This window comes from Pantherophis guttatus, chromosome 2, assembly GCF_059756535.1.
Source record: "Pantherophis guttatus breed Tessera chromosome 2, ASM5975653v1, whole genome shotgun sequence".
In the NCBI taxonomy this organism is placed as follows: domain Eukaryota; kingdom Metazoa; phylum Chordata; class Lepidosauria; order Squamata; family Colubridae; genus Pantherophis; species Pantherophis guttatus.
The window spans coordinates 267,000,288-267,027,504 of NC_142064.1; the positions used below are offsets into that span (position 1 = coordinate 267,000,288).

Below are 27,217 nucleotides of genomic sequence, written 5' to 3' on the forward strand. Positions count from 1 at the left end.
TAAACCTGGAGATCTTGTGATCAAAGCCACGATCCCTTTTCTCCTCAGCTCAATATTCCTACAGCTCTTCTCCACCAGGTTCATCTGCAAGGCAGAAAAGCTTTTCATTTGAAATGTTACACTGCTTTTTTTCACTGGGCCTCGGGCCTACTCCCCACAAGCCCATCACCTATTTCACAGGTAAATTTTCAAGATCTCATGGAAGCAGCCATCATTTTCAGTGCACCCACAATTCCTTAAGGTGGTCTGCACAGTGTTAAGGTAGCGAAACAGAGCAGTTTCTCCCTCTCCTGTTGTGGAATGAAAGGACCAAGCAACATTCCTAGGTCAGCCAGACAGTTTTATTGCGCAAGGTTCAGAGCCAGTTTTTACCTGAAGCTTTGAACGAGAGAAGAACCCTGATACAACTGGTTTTATACATTTTTAAGACAAAGGATTCAGTGAGATCATACATTTTCCATATATGGTTAACATGAGATCATACATCCGATTTTCCCTATATGGTTACATACATTGGATAATGTGTTCATCTAATTACTTAAACCATTAATTTTAGTTTATAAAATTATCTTAGCCACACAACTTTTCTTAAGTGCTTGTAGTTGTTAATGGGAGAGTTACTACTGTCCTTGGGTAAATTTATTGGATTAAGTAACTCTTTGTAACATATAGGTCTTTGTGTCATTCAGTGAGGTCACTCAGATGTTTTCCATATGGCGGTCCTTTCGTGACATCTAGGTCTCAGAAGATATATTACCACTTAATGAGGTTTAACTGTTTGTTAATGTAATTTCCAACAAGCGCTTTCCTCTCTTATAATAATGAGAATAGAGAGGTTCTCTCAGAGTTCATGTATCTAAGCACTTCTTCCCCTTATAATAATGTGAATAGAGGGTCCTCCAGAGCCCATATATCTGACTCTGTATGATTCCTTTTTTTATTCACATTATTTCTTTTATCTACATTACTCCTGCATGACAATGACCCAGAAGCGGCCGCCATGTTGGCTCTGAGGCAGTTGTGGCAAAATGGCAGCCACTTTCACAAATCCACCTCAGGGCCCAGCGATGAATCCCAGGCACAGTGAAAATAACGGCTGCTTCCATGAAATAGTCATACAGCTGAGAGATTTCTGTCCTACCCTCCTTCCCCAATATAAGGTTCAGATGTCTTCAAAAGATAAAGAGGAGGACGGTATGAGGCCTGGTAGGGTTGGAATTCGACCTAAGGACTACCGGGACCCAGTTTTAGGAAGGAGAGGCCTGGAGAGGCTCTGTGAGGGAAGGAAAGTCCTGGGGAGACCTAAGAGATGGGTTACGGGCGGTCTTTGGAAGGAAAGACTAAGTCTGCAATTAAGTAAAGCACTCTCGTTAAACAGCTGCTGCAAGATGTAATCGTAATTGGAAGGCACCATGACAGAATGGCCTAAGCTGCACGGAGCCAGTGGAAGTGGGAAAAGGCCTAGGGGGTTACTCTGTGGGAAGACTTGTGGAGGGGGGGCTTCCCCCGAACTGGAGCAAATCGGTAGCATTTCACCCCTACATTGGGGGAACCAAGGGTTGGGAACCAGAGCAATAGGTGACTTGGGGTGAGGGTGGAGGAGGCCTAGGGATGCCTTGGGGGAACCAAGGGTGGGAACCAGAACAAAAGGTGTCTTGGGGGTGGGGTGGAGGAGGCCTACGGATGCCTTGGGGGAACCAAAGGTTGGGAACAAAAGCAATAGTGTCTTGGGGGGTGGAGGTGGAAGAGGCCTAGCAATGCCTTGGGGGAACCAAGGGTTGGGAACCAGACCAATAGGTGTCTTGGGGGTGGGGTGGAGGAGGCCTAGGGATGCCTTGGGGGAACCAAGGGTTGGGAACCAGACCAATAGATGGTCTTGGTGGTGGGGGTGGAGGAGGCCTAGGGATGCCTTGGGGGAACCAAAGGTTGGGAACCAAAGCAATAGGTGTCTTGGGGGGTGGAGGTGGAAGAGGTCTAGGGATGCCTTGGGGGAACCAAGGATTTGGAACCAGAGTAATAGGTGTCTTGGGCGGTGGGGGTTGACGAGGTCTAAGGGTTGGCTTGGGGGAACCAAGGTTGGGAACCAGAGCAATAGGTGTCTTGGGATGGGTGTGGGAGGGTGGAGGAGGCCTAGGGATGCCTAGGAGGAAGCGGACAAGCCTGGGCCTGGGCTAAGCCTCCGAGAGTTTTCCCGAACAATGAGGTAGCCAGTGTCCTATTTAGCAATTTGCACATTCATTTAATAGCTGCATAACAGACAGCATGGGATGGGGTTAGTTAACCAAAGCACTGTCGCCATTGCTAAATGAATCCATAATAGTTAGTTCTCATCACAGTTGTATCTCGAGGATTACTTGTATGCTGGCTGGGAAATTGTGAGGTTCAAAATCTGGAGTTCACCAACATAGAAGGCTGAAACTCCACATATCGGAATTCCATAATCAAAATACAAAAAACACCACCCAAAGGCCTGTTTGCAGAAATTCCACGACTTCTGCAAATGCAAACATCCAGAAAGTACTGCTGATAATCGGAAAAAGGTAGTTAGCCTTTATCAAACTAATACTTTCCATTTTTCTCTCCCCACCTACAGGTCTAATCCTGAGATCTCTTGACTAAAAAGGATCAGGCCAGAATTTAAATAATCAATTTCTGATCTATTCTCCGAATGGCAGATCAGAAATGAATTTCAAGCTTTCTCTAAACTGTTCAATATTTGCCTCATGTGCATTTTCTTGTGAGCAATCAGAGATGATTTACGCCTAAAGCACTGTTCACAAGATGGACATTGGAAAGTTTTCTCTCCTGTGTGTAAAGATTAGACGAAAAACTGAAATCTTTCCCACAATCCAGACACTCGTATGGTTTTCTTCTGTGTGAGTCCTCTGGTATATCACCAGATAGGAATTGACACTGAAACTTTTCCCACAATCAAGACATTAAAAGGGTTTCTCTCCTGTGTGAGTCCTCCGGTGTATCACCAGGTGGGAATTGACACTGAAACCTTTCCCACAATCAGGACATTCAAAGGGTTTCTCTCCTGAGTGAGTCCTCTGGTGTATCACCAGGCTGGAATTGACACTGAAACCTTTCCCACAATCAGGACATTCAAAGGGTTTCTCCCCTGTGTGAGTTCTCTGGTGTTTCACCAGGCTGGAATTGAGACTGAAACTTTTCCCACAATCAGGACACTCATATGGTTTCTCTCCTGTGTGAGTCCTCTGGTGGATCACCAGGTCAGAACGGTAACTGAAACTTTTCCCACAATCTGCACACTTGTGTGGTTTGTCTCCTGTGTGAGTCTTTCGGTGTTTCACCAGAGAGGAATTGAGACTGAAGTTTTTCCCACAATCAGGACATTCAAAGGGTTTCTCCCCTGTGTGATTCCTCTGGTGGTTCACCAGGCTGGAATTCCGACTGAAACTTTTCCCACAATCAGAACATTCAAAGGGTTTCTCTCCTGTGTGAGTCTTTTGGTGTTTCACCAGAGAGGAATTGAGATGAAGTTTTTCCCACAATCAGGACATTCAAAGGGTTTCTCCCCTGTGTGAGTCCTCTGGTGTTTCACCAGGCTGGAATTCTCACTGAAACTTTTCCCACAATCAGGACATTCAAAGGGCTTCTCCCCTGTGTGAGTCCTCTGGTGTTTCACCAGGCTGGAATTCTCACTGAAACTTTTCCCACAATCAGGACATTCAAAGGGCTTCTCCCCTGTGTGAGTCCTCTGGTGTTTCACCAGGCTGGAATTGTCACTGAAACCTTTCCCACAATCAGGACATTCAAAGGGTTTCTCCCCTGTGTGAGTCCTCTGGTGTATCACCAGACTGGAATTGAGACTGAAGTTTTTCCCACACTCAGGACATTCAAAGGGTTTCTCTCCTGTGTGAGTCCTCTGGTGTTTCACCAGGCTGGAATTCTGACTGAAACATTTCCCACACTCAGGACATTCAAAGGGTTTCTCTCCTGTGTGAGTCCTCTGGTGTTTCACCAGACTGGAATTCTCACTGAAACTTTTCCCACACTCAGGACATTCAAAGGGTTTCTCTCCTGTGTGAGTCCTCTGGTGTATCACCAGACTGGAATTGAGACTGAAGTTTTTCCCACACTCAGGACATTCAAAGGGTTTCTCTCCTGTGTGAGTCCTCTGGTGTTTCACCAGACTGGAATTGAGACTGAAGTTTTTCCCACAATCAGGACATTCAAAGGGTTTCTCTCCTGTGTGAGTCTTTTGGTGTTTCACCAGGCTTGAATTGTCACTGAAACCTTTCCCACAATCAGGACATTCAAAAGGTTTCTCTCCTGTGTGAGTCCTCTGGTGGCTCACCAGGTTGGAATTTTTACTGAAACCTTTCCCACAATCAGGACATTCAAAGGGTTTCTCTCCTGTATGAGTCCTCTGGTGGCTCACCAGGCTGGAATTTTGACTGAAACTTTTCCCACACTCAGGACATTCAAAGGGTTTCTCTCCTGTGTGAGTCCTGTGGTGGTTCACCAGGTTAGAACGGTAACTGAAATTTTTCCCACAATCTGGACACTCATATGGTTTCTTTCCTGTATGAGTCCTCTGGTGGTTCACCAGGTTAGAACGGTAACTGAAACTGTTCCCATAATCTGGACACTTGTGTGGTTTGTCTCCTGTGTGAATCTTTTGATGTTTCAGCAGACTGGAATTGAGACTGAAGTTTTTCCCACAGTGAGGACATTCAAAAGGTTTGTCCCCTGTGTGAATTCTCTGGTGGTTTACCAGGTGACAATGATAATGGAAATGTTTCCCACAATCTGGACACTCGAACGGTTTCTTTCCTGTGTGAGTCCTTTGGTGGTTCTCCAGGCTGGAATTGAGACTGAAACTTTTCCCACAATGTGGACATTGAAAAGGTTTTTCAGGACATTGAAAAGATTTTTTAGGATATTCAAAGGGTTTCCCTTCTGTGTGAGTCCTCTGGTGTATCACCAGGTGGGAATTTGCTGTGAAACTTTTCCCACAATCTGGACACTCATATGGTTTCTCCCTTGTGTGAGTCCTCTGATGTATCACAAAGTTGCCATGCTTGCAAAAGCATTTACTACATTGGGAGCAGTTGTCGGGCATCTCTACTATGAGGATCCTTCTATGAGTTGCAAGGGAGCTATTCTGACTAAAGTTTTGCCACATTCAGAGTATTTATATGGCTTTTGTTCAGTGTAGATCCTCTTGTGATTTGAACTCTTTACTTTTCCCACAATAGGCACATCTATGGAGCTTTTCCATCACTGACATTCTTGAGGAGGTGAAAAATATGTGTGGCTCCTTATTTTGTTGGTGGCTGCATTACTGGCTGCCATATGTGACTATGCAATTGACATTTTCTTCCCCACTGGCTTCCAGATATTTCCCTCTTTTTCTGAACGGAAAAATGATCTCCTTCGACCATTGCGAGTAACGTATTCTTAAATTCTATATAATCTACTTTTTCCAGCTTCAAATCTCTTCATGATTTTCTCTTTTCTGTCTCTTACCTGCTGATGAAGTAGATGAATTCTGCAGCTTTCTGAAGGAAATAGAACATATTTTTATTTCTGCTTCAATTTGCTTTGCTTTTCAGTGTTGCTTGTTATTCTCAATTGTCCAGTGTGCTTATGTTGGCATCATCTTTGTCTGTAAGATTCAAAAGAAAGTGTAAGTTTTATTGTTTATGAAAGGGTTGCAGAAGATGTGAAAAAAAGAAGTACAGGTAATCCTTTAGGTACGACAGGCCATTCAACGACTGCTTGAAGTTACAACACTCCCCCAAATGCTAAATACGAATCTGCTCCAAAGTTGAATTTTTGCAGCGCCTCCCACCCCAAGGTCCTTGACTCCTTCACTGCAGCATACTGCAGCATACCCACCCACCTATTTCCCTTCCATCTTGCCCAGTCAGTCCTCACAATCCCAGACCCCAGTATGTTGGCCTGCTTTGCAATATACTATGCATTCCTCCCCAACCCCACTCCCCCATCACCATTCACTTACAAAATTTCTGACGAGCTCAGGAAGTCAGCTGGGCCACGTGGCATAATCAAGAAGAAGAAATATAAACTCTTTTCTTTCCATGGCAATCCTTTCACTCCAGCCAGCATAAATCGTTAGAGATTTACCCTGGCTGAGGAGGAAAGGATTGCCATGGAAGCAAAAGAGATGAGATTTCTTCTTTGCTCTACCAGCACAACACTAATGTAAAGCTAATGCTAGCAGGGCTAAGAAGAAATCATGCCTATTTTGCTTCCGTTGCAATCCTTTTCTTTCCAGTCAGCATAAACTACTATGATTTCTTCTTAGCTACACCAGCACTAGTTTTATGCTGGTGAAGAGATCTAAGAAGATATTGTCGTGGTTTACTCTGGCTGGGGAGGAAAGAATTGTCATGGAAACAAGAGATCAGATATATTCTTTGCTCTATCAGTGCTAGCTTTACACTAGTCTTACGCTGGTAGAGCAAAGAAGAAATCCCATCTCTTTTGTTTCCATGCCAATGATCCCAAGCTCAACAGCAAATCTACAACACAATGGCTTAAAAAGAAAAGAATCAAGGTTTGCAATAGCAAAGTCCAGACTTCACCCCAATTGAAATCCTGTGGTGGGACCTCTCGAGAGGTGGGCATAAACAAATGCCCACAAACCTCAATGAACTGAAACAATGTTGTAAAGAAGAGTGGGCCAAAATTCCTCCGCAAAAATGCAAGAGACTGTTTTTGGTCATACAGAAAACAATTCCTTGAAGTTATTGCTGATAAAGGTGGCTCTATAAGATATTGAATCATAGGGTGTTAGTTTTCACACGTGGCTCCTCCATTTTGGCTTTCCTCTGGTAAAATACATGGTGACCAGTGGTGGGTTGCTATCGGTTCGGCCTGGTTCGCCTGAGCCAGTAGTAGCGGTGGCGGGAGGCTCCGCCCACCTGCCCGGACATCATCAAATATGCTCTGTGCATGCACAGAAGTGGTGAGTGTGCATGAACCGATAGCAAAGGTAAGTGAAACTGATGGTTACGTGAGGTAATATGTCATGTGTTGTTGTTCATCTGAAGTTGTATTTACCTACTTTTAAGTGTACAGACCAGATGATTTTTAGTATGTCCTGATACATAAAACTATACAATTCAAAGAGGGTGTACATTGTTTTTCACATGACTGAATATTTAGAAGCACTGGGGATAGATCATCCAACTGCAGAGAGAATTACATTTACACCTACAAATGTATATATGTGAAAAATCCATGTTTTCAGCCTGAAAAATGTCCCAAAATGGTTACAATTAAACCTTCTGAGCTAAATTTAGAGATGTGGGGGCTTTAACTGATGAAATGATGCCTAAAGCCTCTGCAAAATTTGAAACACCAGTTATACCGATGGAAGTCCTCAGCTCCAAATAAGGAAATACTGTCCTCCTGTCCACAATTCCTCTGGTGACATCCCCTTTCCAGGAGTCCTCACATTTGGGACTGGGATCTGTGTCACTAAGCAGCCCGATCATAAAGCATGATGTCACATAACTGCCAACTTACATCTGTTCCTCTGGAGTTGTTAAGCAAACCACTGTGGGTTGTTAAAGGCAGTTTCACATGACTGTCACTTGCAATTTCTTGCCATCCTCACTAACTTTGCCTATGAGAAACAAGCTGGAAAGGTCAAAAATGGGGATCATGATGGTGGGATGTTATGACCATCATAAATGTGCATCGGTTGGCAGCATCCAAACCAAATAGCCCAACTGGCTTCTGGCCTCTCCTCCAACTTGCCCTCAACTCACCTTCCAGCTGATGCTTCAACTTTTAGAAGAGCACAAAAGCCGCTCTGCAAGCCACCTTCCACCCATGAGGGATCCGGTACAAGAAGTTCCTCTGGGCTTCTCTTCTTCCTCATTCCTTTCTAGCAATACAGTACTTGATGGTTTTAACTCCTTTAAGGATCAACCACAGATGCAGCTACTGTATTGACGGCTTTGTAGGCGCAGAAGTGACCGCCATCTCCCGACAGGAGGCGAGAAAACACGCTTGTCCCGTCTCTGCCTAAGGCGTTTGCAAGATGTTGTCACTGATTATATGCTATCAAGTTGTTTTAGACTCCCAGCAACCTATCTTTGCAACCGAGCCAAGTAAAAGAGCGAATTGTGAAGCTACTTAAGCGTCTGAAGATGAGCTACATGCTGAGCCCTAAATGTTCATGAAGTTCTTACAGAATTACAGAGTAAGAGTTGGAAGGGACCAACTCTCCAAGCAGGAGAACCTATATCATTCCAGTCAAATGGCTCTCCAGTCTCCTCTTAAAAGCCTCCACTGATGGAACAACCACAGGTTGAGAGGCAATTTGTTCCACTGATTAATTGTTCTCACTGACAATTTCTTCTTAATTCTAGGTTGGATTTCTTTTTTAATAATTCTCCCTCTGTTACTTTTTGTCCTACTTTCAGGCACTTTGGGGAATAGGTCGACCCCCTTTTCTGCGTCAGCCCCTCAACTATTGAAAGACTGCTATCATGTCACCCTTAGCCGTTCTCTGCATTAAATTACACATACCCAGTTCCTGCACCCGCTCATCGGATATTTTAGCCTCCGGTCCCCTATATCTTTCTTGCTCTTTTCTGTGCACGATGTCTCAAAATCTTTTTTATATCACGGTGACTAAAACTGGATGCAATATTGCAAATGTGATCTTAGTAAGGTTTTATAAAGTGATACTAATACTTCACGTGATCTTGAATCTATCCCTCTGTTACTGCAGCCCACCACTGCCTTGGCTCTATTAACAGCTGCCACACAACTGCTGGCTCACATTGAAGTGATTGTCCACTAGGATTCCAAGATCCCTTTTGCAATTACTGCTATTGACAATATTGATATTCTATAGCTGTGCAGATGGTAGACACAGAACTGCGACAACACCAAGCCTGTGACTTACAGATAGTCCTCGTCTTACGACCAGCCATTTAGCAACCATTCAAAAAACAACTTATCACCCAGATTTGAACTTCTGAGGACTGGGGGGCGGGGGGGGACTCAACCCAGGGTCACAGGACATTTTGGATGCTTGGCAACCAGCCTGCAGTTGTGGCCTTTCATAGCATCCTGCAGTCATATGACCATGACTTACATTTTTGCCAGAAACCCATGCTTCTATCCCTAGTGAACAATGGGTTTGCTTAATGATTGTAGCATTCACTTAACAACTGCCGTGTTTGAATGAAATTGAATCAACTGGGTAGGGAATCTATGAGTCACCAGAAAAAGGGGGATGCAGAAGTAAACTCAAGTGCCCCACTGACCACTCAGTAACAGTAACAGAGTTGGAAGGGACCCTGGAGGTCATCTGGACAGTTTCCCTTCAGAAGTTGTGGGAGCTTCATCACTGGAAGCTTTCAAGGAGAGACTGGATTGCCATCCATCGGAAATTACACAGGCTCTCCTGTATGAGCAGGGGGTTGGACTAAGAGTAACAGAGTTGGAAGGGACCTTGGAGGCTATCTAGTCCAACCCCCTGCTCCGGCTAAATGACCAGATGACCTCCAAGGTCTCTTCCAACTCCTGTTATTCTGTTAATCCGAGGCTTTGGTGAACATGAGAATAGAGTCACGATTCATCGAAGGAAGAGACGCCGCTTGCAACTCAATAGCCCCGATGCTCTTTTTGTCATTTTGTCCCCCCCGCCCGTGACGCCTCCGCGCCCTCCTTTTATGCCTTTCCCCGCACCTGGATTGCGGAGCTGTGTGCTCTGCTTGAACATGGAGGCTCAATTTTCTATAGGAAGAGAGAGCTCCGCAAGGACCAACTGTTGTATCCTCTCCTTTACCAGGAGAGCGTTAAATAGGTGCAGTTTTTTTTAAAAAAAGAAATTATTTACTCGAGGATAATTTCCCTTTAACTCCCCCCCCCACTCCCCCTTCCTGGATTTCTTATTCTCTGATCTGATCTTTTTCTGAAAGTTTCAAATTTAACTTACTCTTTCCGAACTGTTGAGATTCGCCCAGCAAAATTCAAGAACGGCAACACCAAACTCAAAGTTTTCTCCAAAGGAGCTACAGGAAACGGAATTCAGTAAGAGGACTCTACATTTCTGGATCTACTCTAGCTGCTGAACTTTCTGCTTTTAACCCGTTCAGCTTCTTGGAAAGTTTCACCAAAATGATTGTAAAATGATCTCCCAACCAACCCTGCTTCCTTCTGCAGAATTCAGCGGCCAGAACAGCATTTTACAGCCCAGATTTAAAGCAACTTTGTACCCTTCTCAAAGGCAAAGTCACATAGCAACAGAAATGTTGGACTCAGTTGTGGTCGTAAATTGAGGACTAGCTGTATCACATGACTTAGGCAATTTCAATAGTCCTTGCTGCTGTCATTAAGCAAGGACTTCACTGCAACTCCCTGCTGGCTTCTAATAAGCAAAGTCAACAAGTAAGTCTCAGGAAGTCACAAGTCCGACCGAGGGCAATTGGCAAACAGGCTGGCAAGTAGATAAGTGGCTATTGTTCTGCAAGCATGGCAGAGCCGGAGTGATTGCTGTCGGCTGTAGGAGTGTCCACCAGCGTCTGCTGTGGTACCACCTGCACATGGCTAGGCAGGTAGATATGCAATATGGAGTGAGGGCAGAGCAGAGGGCAGATATCCCACCCCCAGTCCTTCTTTTCTCTAGACTAGCCAAACCCAAATCCTGCAACCATTCTTCACTCACATGTTTTAGTCTCCAGGCCTTTAATCATCTTAGTTGCTCCTCTTTGCTCCTCTTTGCACTTTTTCCAAAGTCCCAACATCTTTTTTGTAATGTGGTGACCAAAACTGGATGCAGTATTGCAGATGTGGCCTTAATTAGGCTTTATAAAGCGGTACTAATACTTCATGTGATTTTGATTCTATGCCTCTGTATATACCACCAAGGATTGTATTAGCTTTTTTGGCTGCCGCCGCACACTGCTGGCTCATATTAGGGTACTAAATAAGCAATCAACATAAATCATAACATAAAAACAATAAAGTTCTAGTCATAAGATGTTAAGGGAATAGATAATAGGAAAGATGAGAAGGATAATAGTAATACAGACCTTCTATGTGATTTGACATCCGAGGGCATAAGAGAGTGTTGTGGGAATGAATTGTTTAGCAGAGTGATGGCATGGGGGAAATACTGTCCTTGTGTCTAGTTGTTTTGTCGTATGAACGGATTGCCATATGTTGGATTGCAATCAGGTGTTCAGGGGATTCTGGGATGGTTGGTTGGAACTTTGAGGACTGGTTATAAATCCTCCTCATTCAGTGCCACCAGGGGTCATTAACTAAGCGCTACCTCCATGTACTGCCTATTCTAAGTTATCCTAAATTTAGGCACTACTTTCACATCATCACAGCCACAGAGTGGACGGACTGATGTACGATTGAAAATTCATATTTACACTGAAGAGGGAAGGGAAGCTGAGGAAGACAGATTGGTATTTAGAGATGCAGAATGCACAAGAGACAGAGTACAAGTAGGTTGACAATTGGAGTGCTTTAAAAACCTACTATATGTGTGGAGACCTTAGAACTGAGCAACAGTTACCTTTTTATTATTAAATTTATTTATTAATAAACTTATTTGCTGCCCATCTAGCAATTTGAGGCAAGTAAGCATCTCGCCTTACCCTAATAACAATACCGACACTACCCATTTTTTCCTTGTCAAAATTATTCTTCTTACACAATGCATTTTTTTAAAAATGAAACATTTTCCACTGTACATTTTTTTCTTACATTGCCACCACCAAGGCGGATGCAACAAATACGTCAGCAATATGGTGCTCCTATTGCCCAGCAGCCATCAAAGGCACCTCCAAGAAAAGGAGTTCACAGCAGGAGTTGCTAATAAGCCTGGAGATCTTATGATCAAAGCCACAATCCCTTTTCTCCTCAACTCAATATTCCTACAGCTCTTCTCCATCAGGCTGACCTGCAAGGTAGAACAGCCTTTACATGGGAAATTTTACATTGCTTTTTTCCTTGGGACTACTACCCATAAGCCCTTCACCCATCACAGAGGGAGGCAGCCGCCATTTTCAGTGCACCCACAATTCATTAATGCGGTCTGCAGGGTTAGGGTGCAGTTTCTCCCTCTCCCACATAACAATGTCTCAGAAGCATCCGCCACTTTGTCCCTGAGGCAGTCCTGGCAAAATGGCAGCCACTTCCACAATTCCACCACATGGCCCAGGGATGAATAACAGGCAACTGCAAATAATGGCTGCTTCCATGACACAGTCATGCAGTCCTACCCTCCTTCCCCAACATAAGGTTCAGAGATTTTTTAAACGACCCAGAGGAGAAGGCTATGATGCGTGGTGGGTCGGACTTAGACCTAAGGACTACAGGGACCCTGTTTTAGGAAGGAGAGGCCAAAGAGATGGGTAATGGGAGGCCTTTGGAAGGAAAGCCTGGGCCTGCGCTAGGCCTCTAAGACCTTCCCCCAACCCTGAGGTAGCCAGTGTCCCACTTAACAACTTGCACCTTCATTTAACGGCTGCATCAGAGAGAGTGGGGGGAAATTAAGCAAAGCAGTCTCGCTTAACGGCCTTTGCAAGGTGTAATTGGTAGGCCCCGTGACAGTTATATCTTGAGAACTAATTGTACATTGGCTGGGAAATTCAGCAGGTTCTGACAGTTTCTGGAGAACCCGTAGCGGAAATTTTGAGTATTTTGGAGAACCGGCAAATACCACTTCCGGCTGGCCCCAGAGTGGGGTGGGAATGGAGATTTTAATTTAATTTAATTTAATTAATCATATTTCTATGCCGCCCAACTCCCAAGGGACTCTGGGCAGCTTACAACAGAAATAATACAAACAGTGACATAAATTTAAAAAAAAAACATTATAAAAGCATTTTAAAAACATTAAAAACACATGCACACCATCCATGGCCGGATCTTGCAAGATTGAACAGCAAGAGTTCAAAACAGCAAGCATTTTGCAGTATCCTTCCCCTGGAGTAGGGTGGGAATGGAGATTTTGCAGTATTGTTTCCCTGCCACACCCACCAAGCCACACCCACCAAGCCACACCCACAGAACTGGTAGTAAAAAAAATTGGATTTCACCACTGATCTGGAGTTCACCAAGATAGAAGGCTGAAACTCCACATGTGGGAATTCCATAATCAATATACAAAAAATACCACCTTGTTAGAAATGCACTACTGTTAGTATGAGGGGAAATTAAGGAAAGATCTTATATGAAAATACCAGTCTGGCTCTCCACGATGGAGGCACTGATACATTCGAATGTGATTAACATGGAAAAAATTGTAAGGTATAAGGACATTTTAATTATAAAGGGGAACTTAAATCTAAACAACAACTGACTAATCAAGGGATTGATTTAGCATGATGGCCACATGTGCAAATACAATCAAGATATGAGAAAGATGCAAGAATGTATGGTTTCTATAAAGAGCCAGCAGAACTAAACCAGCTATTACTAGGAACAGGGGAAAAATCAATTTTAAAAATGTATAGCTACTTACTGAATATTAAAATGGAAGAAGAGCAAGTGAAAGAAACAATGATAAGATGAGCTAAAAACTTCGGTTATTCAATAGAATTAGATAAATGGCAGATATTGTGGGATAGAAATAAACTAACAATGTTGTTGGAAGAAATGTCCATCTGGGTTCAGTTCCAAGTGGGAGAAAAACACTGAAAACATGGATGCTGTTTGGAAAGGTGGTTTAATGGTGGACAGGACCACATGGTTTGAGGTCCTGGGCAATTGAGCACATGGGTGTGAGAGAGAGAGATTTATACCCTCTCTTGGGATTTGAACTTGCTTCCTGTTCCAGTGAAAGAAATGTATCAGACTCCCTGGGTGTGGGGGGTCTTAGCTAACTTTGTAGGCTGTCTGTGTCCCAGGCTTGGTTGAATCTTGCTGGGTGATGATGTAATGAATAGGGTTGTGTTTTGAAAGGGTGTTGGGAAATTCCTATTATGGCTTAATGGCCTGGTTTGGATCTTGTGTGATGGCTACTACTATCACCCTGGAGGTGAAGGTCTTTTGTTTTGTAGATAAGCTGGCCCAGTCTTTGGTCTTGTAGATAGGTTGGCTTGGCACCAAAATAACTGCTGGGAGGGCAGGGGGCTGAGGCCCCGAGTTTATGTCTTTAGAAACATGTTTCTCCTTTAGGGAAAATATAATATTCTGCCTTTTTAAAATTTCATTCTTCGAGGAGAAGGGTGGGTGCTAACTTTCTAGAATGTCAACGGCCTATAAGGAAAACTCATACAAAATATTTTATAGGTGGCATTTACCACCAGAGAGGTTAGCAAAGATGTTTGAAAATTTATCAGCTAAATGTTGGAAGTGTAATCAGATACCATGTTCATACAGTATTATCATATGTGGTGGACATGTCCAAAGGCAAAAAAAATATTGGATTCAAATACATACTTGGTTAGGAAAAAAATAATAAAGCAACATATAGTTTTGAAACCAGAAATATTCCTGCTGGGTATATTACCAGAACAGTATAATAAAGGGAATACATACTTAATTTTGCATGTAGTAAAAGCAGCAAGTATAGTGTTTGCAGAATAATGGAAAAATGATGAGGTCCCAACAAATGAAAGTGTAATAAAAAGAATATTAGAATGTGCTAAGATAGATAGCCTGACACTTAAGATAAAAGAAAAGGAAGAAACAGAATATTTTTAACATGGGATTTATTTTACCAATGGTTAACTGACAGAAACAGGTTAGAAACTGAACAGATTTTTAAAAGATAATAAAAATTTGTATTGAAAATTTTGCAAGATGGATAAACTAATTGTATTATTAGTCTGTGATTAATATTGATATGTTTAAGATTACTAGTATGATTCTGGTTATTGTTGTATCTTTACTTAAAATTGTGCCCAGACAACACGCTGTTAACCCAAGACGGACAGGTCATAGCCGAGAGCTCTGATAAAACGTGATCCACTGGAGAAGGAAATGGCAACCCACTCCAGTATCTCTGCCATGAAAACCCCATGGAGAGGACCAAAAGGCAAAAAGATATGACGCTGGAAGATGAGCCCCTCAGGTCGGAAGGTGTCCAATATGCTACTGGGGAACAGCAGAGGGCGAGTACTAGTAGCACCAGAAAGAGTAAAGCAACTGGGCCAAAGCCGAAAGGATGTTCAGCTGTGGATGTATCTGGTGGTGAAAGGAAAGTCTGATGCTGTAAAGATGTATTCTCCATAGGAACCTGGAATGTAAAATCCATGAATCAAGGCAAGCTGGACGTGGTCAAACAAGAGATGACAAGACTGAACATCGACATCTTAGGAATCAGCGAACTATAATGGACAGGAATGGGTGAATTTAATTCAGATGACCATCAGGTATACTACAGCAGGCAAGAATCCCTCAGAAGAAATGGAGTAGCCTTCATAGTAAACTAGCTGATAACCTGACGTTGGCAGGGTATTTATTTATCCCAATCCTGTATTAGATGTGAAAAGCCATCACTCACTGTGGTGAGAATTAGAGACCTAATTGCCCTGGCAACAGCCTGGGAAAAGTTCTACAGGGGATTATATGTATTAGTAGGCACCTCCCCGGACAACTTGCCCTGTTTGCTTGAAGCTGAGGGCCTAGGGGGTTATTTTTTGTTTGTTTGTTTATTTAAGAATCAATTTCCCTTACCAGAGGGAGCCCCCTTGTGGAGTACTGTGAAGCTGTTACCATGGCAACTCCATTGTGATGTACATTAGAAGCCATTTTAAGATACAACAGGCTGAATCTTAACAGAACTTGAATACAAAATGCACACTATCACTGTCAAAAGTACTGTGATTTGACATATAGATATAATTCATTCCTTTTCATTTCAGCAGCCCAGGCATTCCAGAGTTATGCTGGAACACACCCACACACCCACACCCTGAGGGGTGTTAGGAGTGACTTACCCCCACGGTATTTTTTTCCAGAGAGTAAGACATCTGTGTATTAAGTTGGGTTAAAATTGCTTGAGGCGTTCCAGAGTTATGCTGGAACACACAGACACAGACACGCGCACACACTCCAAGGGGTGTTAGGGGTGTCTTACTCCCACAGTATTTTTTTCCAGAGAATAAGTCATCTGTGTACCAAGTCTGGTTGAAATTGCTCCTAACAAAAAATTATGTAGGGCTTGTCCTTCTGCAGTCAAGCATGGGTAAAAATGGTATTTTTGTCATTCCTGGAGTGATAGATTCGGACTACACCGGGATTATTTATATTCAATAGTGGACCAATTTGCCCCAAATTTTGCCCATTTATTCTAGCCCTGCTCAACTCCTGCTTTTGCCTTATTTTGTCCCAGCAGGGGGAGAGCAAAAGGAGAGAGGGGAAGGTGGCTTCGGTTCCACTAACCTGGCCACTTCCATCATAGCTGCCATCACTACCCCGATAACATCCCAACGGCCCCGTCAGATCATTGTGTTGCAGGGTAAACCCTTTGAGGGAATTTTGGACAATGGAGCAGATGTTTCAGTGATCTCTGCCAAGCAGTGGCCTGCCACCTGGCCAACTGAGCCCTGCCCAAGTGTCTGGGGTGTGTGGGGTTGTCAAAGTGCACAATTTCTTTCAACTCACTTGCCTAATTCAGATTTGATCATTCAGGTCCGCCCCTTTATATTACATATTCATGTCAGCCTTTGGGAGCGCAACCTACTCAGTAAATTGGGGGCCACCCTCACTTTGGAGGACTGAGACTACTGCCCTCCCGTTGACTTGGCCGGTTAAAGAGCCGGTGTGGATTGATCAATGGCCCATGTCACACAACAAATTGACGGCTCTCCACCAGTTGGTAAAAGATCAGCTGCTTGCTGGTCATGTTGTCCCGTTCACTAGCCCCTGTGTTTGTGATAAAAAAGAAAAGTGGCAAGTGGCGTTTTTTTGTATGATCTCCGTGCCGTTAATGCCTGTATTCAACCTATGGGCCCCTTGCAGTGCGGAACGCCCAATCCTAATTTGATTCCCCAAGACCATGAAGTGATGGTAATTGATTTAAAGGATTGTTTCTTTTCCATTCCTCTATGCCCCCCTAATCAGGAAAAGTTTGCATTTACAGTGCCTGCGGTGAATCATTCAAAACCTAATAAACGTTATCACTGGATAGTTTTACCACAGGGAATGTTGAATAGTCCCACATTATGTCAACTTCATGTTGCTGCGGCATTAGCCCCTTTTCACAAACGTCATTCATTGGTTTTGGTATATCATTATATGGACAACATATTAATTGGAGCCCCAAAAATACATTCTAAATGGCTTTCCGAAATACAAAATGATTTATGTGTCTATGGATTGCAAATTGCCCTGGAAAAAATACAGCTTCACTCTCCTTATTTTTATTTAGGACAGTGGTTCTCAACCTGTGGGTCATGACCCCTTTGGGGGTCGAATGACCCTTTAACAGGGGTCGCCTAAAACCATCAGAAAACACATATTTTTAATGGTTTTAGGAATTTTATGGTTGGGGGTCACCGCAACATGAGGAACTGTATTAAAGGGTCGCGGCATTAGGAAGGTTGAGAACCACTGATTTAGGACATAAAATGTTGCAATCTTATTCTGCTCCGGCTTTTCCTCGCTTGAGCTTAAAATAACCAACATCTTGAAGCGCACCCGGAAGACCACTGGGAGCCAGTGCAGCTCACGCAGGAGAGGTGTTGTATGGGAGCGCCATGTGGCTACCATGACTACCCGCGCGGCCGCATTCTGGACCAGTTGGAGCCTCCGGGTGCTCTTCAAGGGGAGCCCCATGTAGAGAGCGTTGCAGTAGTCCAGGCGAGAGGTGACAAGGGCATGAGTGACTGTGCACAGGGAATCCCGATCAAGAAAGGGCCGCAACTGGCGAATCAGGCGAACCTGACAGAAGGTCCCCCTGGCTACAGCCGTCAGATGTTCCTCCAAGGACAGCTGCGTATCCAGGACTCCCAGATTGCGTGCCCTCTCCGCGGGGGCCATGTTGAATAGTCCCACATTATGTCAACTTCATGTTGCTGCGGCATTAGCCCCTTTTTGCAAACATCATCCATTGGTTTTGATATATCATTTTATGGATGACATATTAATTGGAGACCCAAAAATACAATCTAACTGGCTTTCCAAAATACAAAATGATTTATGTGTCTATGGATTGTAAATTGCCCTGGAAAAAATACAGCTGCACTCTCCTTATTTTTATTTAGGACATAAAATGTTGCAATCTTATTCTGCTCCGGCTTTTCCTCGCTTGAGCTTACCCAAAGTTATTTCCTTGGTTAATTTGCAACAATTGCTGGGCACCCTCAATTGGGTCTACCCATATTTTTCCCTGCCTACACATTTACTTAGTCCATAGACTTATTGACCAAAGGAAAACAGCCTGGAGACCTCATTATAATTCCACCTGCAGCACTTGCTACAGTCGAGCAACTTAATGACATCTTGAGTACTCAGTTTGTGGATCGTATTCCTCATAAAGATTGTCAGTTAGCTCTTTTGATATTCCCTACTAGTAAGCTGCCTACGGGAGTATTGGCACAAAAAATATATTGTATTGAATGGCTTTATTTATCCCATACACCATCCCAAAACGTTTTACCATTTATCCAAGCCGTTGCTGAAATTATAACCTTGGGGCGCACTCGAGCTTGTCGTAGAAATGGGACCGAGTTAATGAATATTGTTCTTCCTATCTCAAAAGCTGATTTTCACTTTTATTTTCAGAATAACTTATCTCTAAAGTGTGCTTTAACTATGGGGGTTGTATTGCATATCATTTGCCTAAAGATCCTCGGCTTACTTGTTTAATGACTTCCTCCTTTCCTGTTCGCCCACGGTTTTCTCCCTTTCCATTGTCGCAAGTTCTTACTGTTTTTTCTGATGGAGGGCTGCTCAGAAAGTTAACAACCGGTTCTCCTGAAGTGGTGCGAACTGGCTGAATCCCACCACTGAGTATATCATATTCTAGTATTATTTATTATATCCTTATTACTGTTTCCCTTCAGTACAGCAGCCTTAGCGTTTAGGAACAGAGATAAATTAGTTGCTTTTCTATTAATACATAATCCTTAAAAGGGCTGTCCTGTAGGGAGCCTCCCATGGTCTAATTCAGACTGGAAACATAACAAGGGAAAATATTCTCCCCACTTGGCTTTGTCCTGTTTTCCCCACTGGAAATGGCTGTTTGCAACACACAAGGAGGGGATACTTTCCTGCGAGCTCACAATTCAAGAATACCAATGTTAACTTGGATTACTAATAAAGTTGCCACTCACTCCTCCCTCCCTCCCTTCCCGCTTTCCTTTCCTTTCTTTTTTTAAGCTGCCAAGAGGCTCCCAACAAAGGCTTCCCATACTGACCCCTCCCCCATCATTGCTTCAGAAATCATTAGGGCAGAGAACCGGTTGTTAAATTACTTGAATCCCACCACTGGATATACTGGTATACTAGAATTAGTAGAAACTTGTTGTTCTGTAACCATTAGGTTCCTGTAATACACATATGGCCTTTTGTATTTGTACAACACACATATATTGTACCTTTATATCTGTAACACAAATATGCCTTTGTATTTGTATCACATATATTATATGCCTTTATATTTGTATCTCCTGTAACAAACATATGCTGTTATTAGGCCTCTGTAAGGTATCTGGTATTTGTCAAACATATGTTCCTGCCATTTGACATGAACCCATATCAATCTTCTTCCTGTTTTTCTTATGCCATCTAAGAGCATGGTACTTATCTCAGTTGGAACTGCAGACATCATCCGAGGGATAATTTTACACTTCAGCCCTAACTTACACCTTTGATTATACAGATCAATTTATTCCTTGGATGATGCAGAACCAGGAGCCAAATGGCCAATTGAGAGAACAAAGGAATGCTCAAAGAAGAGATAACGCTAATTGGGAAACTTCTATTCCTTTGCAGGGCAACAAGGAATACACAAACCTGAACTAGGAGGCCAGAATTGGGTACTAAGCTGATGTCTCTGAGGGTATAAAAAGGACGCCTTACCTTCCCCAAGGTGTGGCTATCTCCTCACATGCATTGTATCTGTATGTTCTGGATATAGTCCCACCCAGTATTTCGTTTTTGGCCATAAATAAAATCTGCCTCTTTTTGCAAGCCTCGTCTTGAGTCTCTCTTTTTGGCATTCTGGTGACTCAAGTACATTTTGGGACCTTACAGTACATAAAAAACAGAGGAGTTCTGATCAACTATCACAACCAACATTTTGACAAGTTTTGCTGTTGTCTGTGGACTCTCCCACTAGATGCAAACACAGGATAAACTGAGCCTGGTTTATTTTCAGTCTTTGGCCACAAAAGGAAGGAAGGAAGGAAGGAAGGAAGGAAGGAAGGAAGGAAGGAAGGAAGGAAGGAAGGAAGGAAGGAAGGAAGGAAGGAAGGAAGGAAGGAAGGATTATAATAAGAGGGAGTCAGATTCTGAGGAAAGTCCTACCTTAGCACTTGGTCACCAGCTGCCCTTCTGCCCTTTCGCTATCCCCTTGTCCCCTCCTCCTGACTCTCCTGGTTGGGGCTCCTCGCATGGAGAAGGAGTGGCCCTCCCTCTGACACACACACTTTGCCCTCCTGCATACACCATGAGCAACGTGCCCAAGGACAGCGAGCATAGCAGCAGCCTTGAGGAGGAGGTAAGCACAGCCGGGCACCCACTGGGGGAAGCAGGGCTGGGCTGTGCAACGGGAGCTTTAGGGCCAGACTGGGCGCTTATGCTCTTAGGACTCTGGGCAGCCTGTACTGCTGCCAGGGGTCCTTTGCGTGGCCTGAGAGGGATGAGGAGAACAAGGTTTTTGGTGCTTAGCATTGTCTCGCCTTCCTCTGCTGGAGACAATGGATCCCCCCAGACCTGCCTAGGCCACCACAGGCGCCCCACGACACAAGAGATGTCGAGCTGGCCATGTGACATCACCCCACCATGCTCACCCACAAGATCAACCACAATCCTGATGTGGCCCTCAATCAAATTGTTTGACTCTGCTGGTCTAGACACTCATATGGTTTCTTTTTTTTTTTTTTTTAAATACAATTTTATTGGGTTTTTTTTTACACAAATAAAATATAGTAACAATTCTGTTTAACATCGGATTCGCAGTGTGTATACATATATACATGAATAAGTGTCTGGTATCCTTTGTACTATACATTTCTAATTAATTTCTGCACCTTTTGTTCCTTCCTTAATTCTATCATTTATCCATTCGTACCATCTTCCCCACACAGTATCATAATCGGAATTTTCATCGTCATTTATCTCGTGAGTTAATTTACTTATCTCTGCACACTCTAATATTTTGTTAATTATAAGGTCATCTGGTGGTAGGTCTTTCTTTTTCCAGTATTGAGCGTATGCTAGTCTGGCAGCTGTAGTTATGTGTATTAGGAGGTGGACCTTTTCCTTTCCATACCCTTTCTTTACCATTCCCAGGAGAAATATTTCTGGATTCAAATCAATTTCTTCTTTAAGTATGTCTTTCAACCATCTCCGAATTTTGCTCCAGTACCTTTTTGCTTCGGGGCATGTCCACCACGTATGAAAGAAGGTGCCATGACCATGGCCACATTTCCAACAATTTGGCTGCGCATTGGGGAACATCTTTGCTAGTCTTGCAGGTGCTAAATGCCACCTATGAAGCATTTTGTAGTGATTTTCCTTATATGTGGCTGCTTTAGTTAATTTGTAATTTTTATTCCAGGCTTCTTCCCATTCATTAAAATTCACACTGTGTCCAATATTTCTCTCCCATGCTCTCAATTGGTTTCTAATTATATCCTCATCTCTGTCTTCATCTAATATATAATTATACAGCTTGGCCAACGTTTTTTTCCCTGGTCCCATCAAAATTTTGTCTAATCCATTATATCCTAATTCTAGGCCATACTCATCTTTATCTTTCTGGTATCTTGATTTTATTTGCAGATAAGTCCACCAATCTAAGGTTATACCTTGGTCTCTCAGGGCTTCATTTGATTTAATATTTCCCCCTCCATCGACAATGTCTTTGTATCTACACAATTTCTCCATTCCCCACCTGTTGGGGTAAATCATTGCCTCTACCGTGGAAAGCCAGTTTGGGACTTTTGAATAGTATCTCTGCCTAATTCCCACCCACGTTTGTATTAGGGAGTCTCTGATTTTATGCCTGTGGAAATAGGTTTTCTTTTTATTGTCTTTGTCCCATAGATATGCATGCCACCCTTTCTGTAGGTCATGTCCTTCTAACACTAAGATCCTCTTATTCTCCAAGGTGATCCAATCCTTTATCCATATCAACTTTGCTGCTCTGTAATACATTTCCCAATTTGGGAGTCCAAATCCTCCCACATTCCTTTTTTCCTGTAGAATTTTAAGTGAGATCCTTGATTTTTTTCCCTCCCAAACAAATTCCCTAACGGTCTTGTTTAATTCTGAAAAAAAAAAATTCTTTAAAATTACTGGTAAATTTTGATATAAAAATCAGATCTTGGGGAGGATGTTCATCTTAATTGCCGCAATTTTGCCTATAAGTGATAATTTGATCTTTTTCCATCTATCCAGATCTTGTTTTAATTTATTAATTAATGGAGTATAATTATCTTCTTTTAGAGATGAGCACCTTTTAGTTAACCAAATTCCTAAATATTTTATTTTTGGGACAACTTGTAGGCCCAAAGTTTCTTCTATCTCTTTCTTCTCCATCTCAGTTACATTCTTAGTAAGTATTTTGGTTTTAGATTTGTTCAATTTAAAGCCTGCCACCTCACCATATTTACCCAATTCCTCTAATACTTTTTGTCCAGATATTAATGGATCCTCTAATATTAGCGCCACGTCATCCGCAAAGGCTTGCGTTTTATAGGTCTCTTTTCTAATTCTTAGGCCTTTGATTTCCTCGTTGTTTCTAATGTTTCGTAGCAAAACTTCCAGGGCCAAAATGAATAATAGCGGTGACAGAGGGCAGCCTTGCCTTACACCTTTCTTAATTTGAAAAATTCTTGTCCTGTCTCCATTTACTAGAATGCTCGCCCTCTGATTATCATAGATAGTTTTTATCATTTTTTCGAAGTTTTGCCCGAATCCCATTACTTTAATTTGCTTGGTCATAAAATTCCAGTTTAGATTGTCGAATGCCTTTTGGGCATCCAAAAAAACTAAGGCCAACTGCTTTTCTGGGTGTTCTTCGTAGTATTCTAGAGTATCTAGTACAATTCTCAAATTGTCCCTAATTTGTCGTCCCGGGAGAAATCCATTTTGGTCTTTATGAATCCAATTATTTAATATTTTTTTGGTTCTTTCTGCCATTATACACATAAATAGTTTGTAGTCAGTGTTTAGAAGTGAGATCGGTCTATAATTTTGAATTTTTTTTGGGTCGGCACCTTCTTTCGGCAGCAGTGTAACATGAGCTTCCCTCCACCAGTCAGGAATTTTTGAGCCCATCAAAACCTCATTGAAAATTTCCATTAATTTGGGTTGTAGAATTTCTTCCAATTTTTTGTATATTTCTCCTGGGAATCCGTCTGGGCCAGGTGATTTGTTGTTTTTGAGTTTGGAAAGGGCTTTTTTAAACTCTTCAGTTGTTATCTTAGCGTTTAGCATCTCCTTCTCTTCCTCCGTTATTTGCGGGAGCTCCGCCTTTGCCAAGTATTGATCTATTTTTTCCTCCGAGGTCTCCTCTTCTTTGTATAGGGATTCATAGTACTCTCTCGCTCTTTCTAGTTTATCTTCTTCTTTATTTAAGAGATTTCCCTCAGCGTCTTCTAATATCTGGATTGTCCCTTTTTCATTTTCCTTTTTTAATTTATAGGCCAGCCACCTGCCCGATTTATTTGCGTTCTCAAAATAGTGCTGTTTTGTTCTTTTTATTTTTTGGGCTAGCTCTTCTTGATCTAGAATATTTAATTTATGTCTCCACACCATCCAATTTTCTTTTGCTACAGTATCTCCAGGCATTTTCTGGAGTTTGCTTTCTGCTTCATCTAGCTGTTTGATGAGATCTTCCCTAGATTTTCTTTTTAGTTTGTTTTTGTATGCGGTGACAAGTTTTGCTGTTGTCTGTGGACTCTCCCACTAGATGCAAGCACGGGATAAACTGAGCCTGGTTTGTTTTCCAGTCTTTGGCCACAAAAGGAAGGAAGGAAGGAAGGAAGGAAGGAAGGAAGGAAGGAAGGAAGGAAGGGAGGGAGGGAGGGAGGGAGGGAGGGAGGGAGGGAGGGAGGGAGGGAGGGAGGAAGGAAGGAAGGAAGGAAGGAAGGAAGGAAGGAAGGAAGGAAGGAAGGAAGGAAGGAAGGATTATAATAAGAGGGAGTCAGATTCTGAGGAAAGTCCTACCTTAGCACTTGGTCACCAGCTGCCCTTCTGCCCTTTCGCTATCCCCTTGTCCCCTCCTCCTGACTCTCCTGGTTGGGGCTCCTCGCATGGAGAAGGAGTGGCCCTCCCTCTGACACACACACTTTGCCCTCCTGCATACACCATGAGCAACGTGCCCAAGGACAGCGAGCATAGCAGCAGCCTTGAGGAGGAGGTAAGCACAGCCGGGCACCCACTGGGGGAAGCAGGGCTGGGCTGTGCAACGGGAGCTTGAGGGCCAGACTGGGCGCTTATGCTCTTAGGACTCTGGGCAGCCTGTACTGCTGCCAGGGGTCCTTTGCGTGGCCTGAGAGGGATGAGGAGAACAAGGTTTTTGGTGCTTAGCATTGTCTCGCCTTCCTCTGCTGGAGACAATGGATCCCCCCAGACCTGCCTAGGCCACCACAGGCGCCCCACGACACAAGAGATGTCGAGCTGGCCATGTGACATCACCCCACCATGCTCACCCACAAGATCAACCACAATCCTGATGTGGCCCTCAATCAAATTGTTTGACTCTGCTGGTCTGGACACTCATATGGTTTCTCTCCTGTGTGAGTCCTCTGGTGGTTCATCAAGGAAGAACGGTAACTGAAACATTTCCCACAATCTGGACACTTGCGTGGTTTCTCTCCTGTGTGTGTCTTTTGATGTTTCACCAGACTGGAATTGAGACTGAAGTTTTTCCCACATTCAGGACATTCAAAAGGTTTTTCTCCTGTGTGAGTTCTCTGGTGTATCAGCAGGCTGGAATTGACACTAAAACCTTTCCCACAATCAGGACATTCGAAGGGTTTCTCTCCTGTGTGAGTCCTCTGGTGTATCACCAGGCTGGAATTGTGACTGAAACCTTTCCCACACTCAGGACATTCAAAGGGTTTCTCTCCTGTGTGAGTCCTCTGGTGTATCACCAGGCTGGCATTCTGAATGAAACATTTCCCACACTCAGGACATTCAAAGGGTTTCACTCCTGTGTGAATTCTCTGGTGTTTCACCAGGCTGGAATTGTAACTAAAACTTTTCCCACAATCTGGACACTCATATGGTTTCTCTCCTGTGTGAGTCCTCTGGTGGATCACCAGATGGCAGTTGTGACTGAAATTTTTCCCACAATCTGGACATTCAAAGGGTTTCTCTCCTGTGTGAGTCCTCTGGTGGATCACCAGGTCAGAACGGTAACTGAAACCTTTCCCACAATCTGCACACTTGTGTGGTTTGTCTCCTGTGTGAGTCTTTTGGTGTTTCACCAGAGAGGAACTGAGACTGAAGTTTTTCCCACAATCAGGACATTCAAAGGGTTTCTCCCCTGTGTGAGTCCTCTGATGGTTCACCAGGCTGGAATTCCAACTGAAACTTTTCCCACAATCAGAACATTCAAAGGGTTTCTCTCCTGTGTGAGTCCTCTGGTGTTTCACTAGGCTGGAATTCTCACTGAAACTTTTCCCGCAATCAGGACATTCAAAGGGCTTCTCCCCTGTGTGAGTCCTCTGGTGTTTCACCAGGCTGGAATTGTCACTGAAACCTTTCCCACAATCAGGACATTCAAAGGGTTTCTCCCCTGTGTGAGTCCTCTGGTGGTTCACCAGGCTGGATTTATGATTGAAACTTTTCCCACACTCAGGACATTCAAAGGGCTTCTCCCCTGTGTGAGTCCTCTGGTGTCTTATCAAGTGGGAATTTGCTGTGAAACGTTTCCCACAATCTGGACACTCATATGGTTTCTCCCTGGTGTGAGTCCTCTGATGTACCACAAAGTTGCCATGCTTGCAAAAGCATTTACCACATTGGGAGCAGTTGTAGGGCATCTCTACTATGAGGATCCTTCTGTGAATTGCAAGGGAGCTATTCTGACTAAAGTTTTGCCACATTCAGAGTATTTATATGGCTTTTGTTCAGTGTAGATCCTCTTGTGATTTGAACTCTTTACTTTTCCCACAATAGACACATCTATGGAGCTTTTCCATCACTGACATTCTTGAGGAGGTCAAAAAAATGTGTGATTCCTTATTTTGTTGGTGCCTGCATTACTGGCTCCATATGTGACTATCCAATTGACATTTTCTTCCCCACTGGCTTCCAGATATTTCCCTCTTTTTCTGAACGGAAAAATGATCTCCTTTGACCTTTTCAAGTAAAGTATTCTTAAATTCTATATAATCTACTTTTTCCAGCTGCAAATCTCTTCATGATTTTCTCTTTTCTGTCTCTTACCTGCTGAAGTAGCAGCTTTCTGAAGGAAATAGAACATATTTTTATTTCTGCTTCAATTTGCTTTGCTTTTCAATGTTGCTTGTTATTCTCAGTTGTCCAGTGTGCTTATGTTAGCATCATCTTTGTCTGTAAGATTCAAAAGAAAGTGTAAGTTTTATTGTTTATGAAAGGGTTGCAGAAGATGTGGAAAAAGAAGTACAGGTAATCCTTTAGGTACGACAGGCCATTCAACGAATTTCTGAAGTTACAACACTCCCCCAAATGCTACATACGAATCTGCTCCAAAGTTGAATTATTGCAGCACCTCCCACCCCGGGAGTCCTTGACTCCTTCACTGCAGAGATGCTGCAGCATACCCACCCATCTATTTCCCTTCCATCTTGCCCAGTCAGTCCTCACAATCCCCCAGAGCACAGTATGTTGGCCTGCTTTGCAATATACTATGCATTCTCCCCAACCCCACTCCCCCATCACCATTCACTTACTAAATTTCTGACGAGCTCAGGAAGTCAGCTGGGCCACGTGGCATAATCAAGAAGAAATATAAACTCTTTTCTTTCCATGGCAATCCTTTCACTCCAGCCAGTATAAATCGTTAGTGATTTACGCTGGCTAAGGAGGAAAGGATTGCCATGGAAGCAAAAGAGATGAGATTTCTTCT

The 27,217-nt window shown here is 43.2% G+C and overlaps 1 protein-coding gene and 1 pseudogene across 2 annotated transcripts; both read right to left on the reverse strand.

Annotated features, from left to right (window-relative positions):
- Positions 1-319: 319 nt before the first annotated feature.
- LOC148115799 (uncharacterized) lies at positions 320-26,644 on the reverse strand (annotated as a pseudogene). Its single transcript, XR_015731749.1, has 2 exons — positions 26,557-26,644; positions 320-5,638 (listed from the first exon to the last, which is right to left on the reverse strand). The product of XR_015731749.1 is annotated as an uncharacterized LOC148115799 (transcript).
- LOC148115800 (uncharacterized) lies at positions 18,168-26,562 on the reverse strand. The gene has a single exon (XM_087884403.1). It carries the CDS (start codon positions 26,211-26,213, stop codon positions 24,849-24,851), a length of 1,365 nt encoding a protein of 454 aa, XP_087740529.1. The 5' UTR covers positions 26,214-26,562; the 3' UTR covers positions 18,168-24,848.
- Positions 26,645-27,217: the final 573 nt, after the last annotated feature.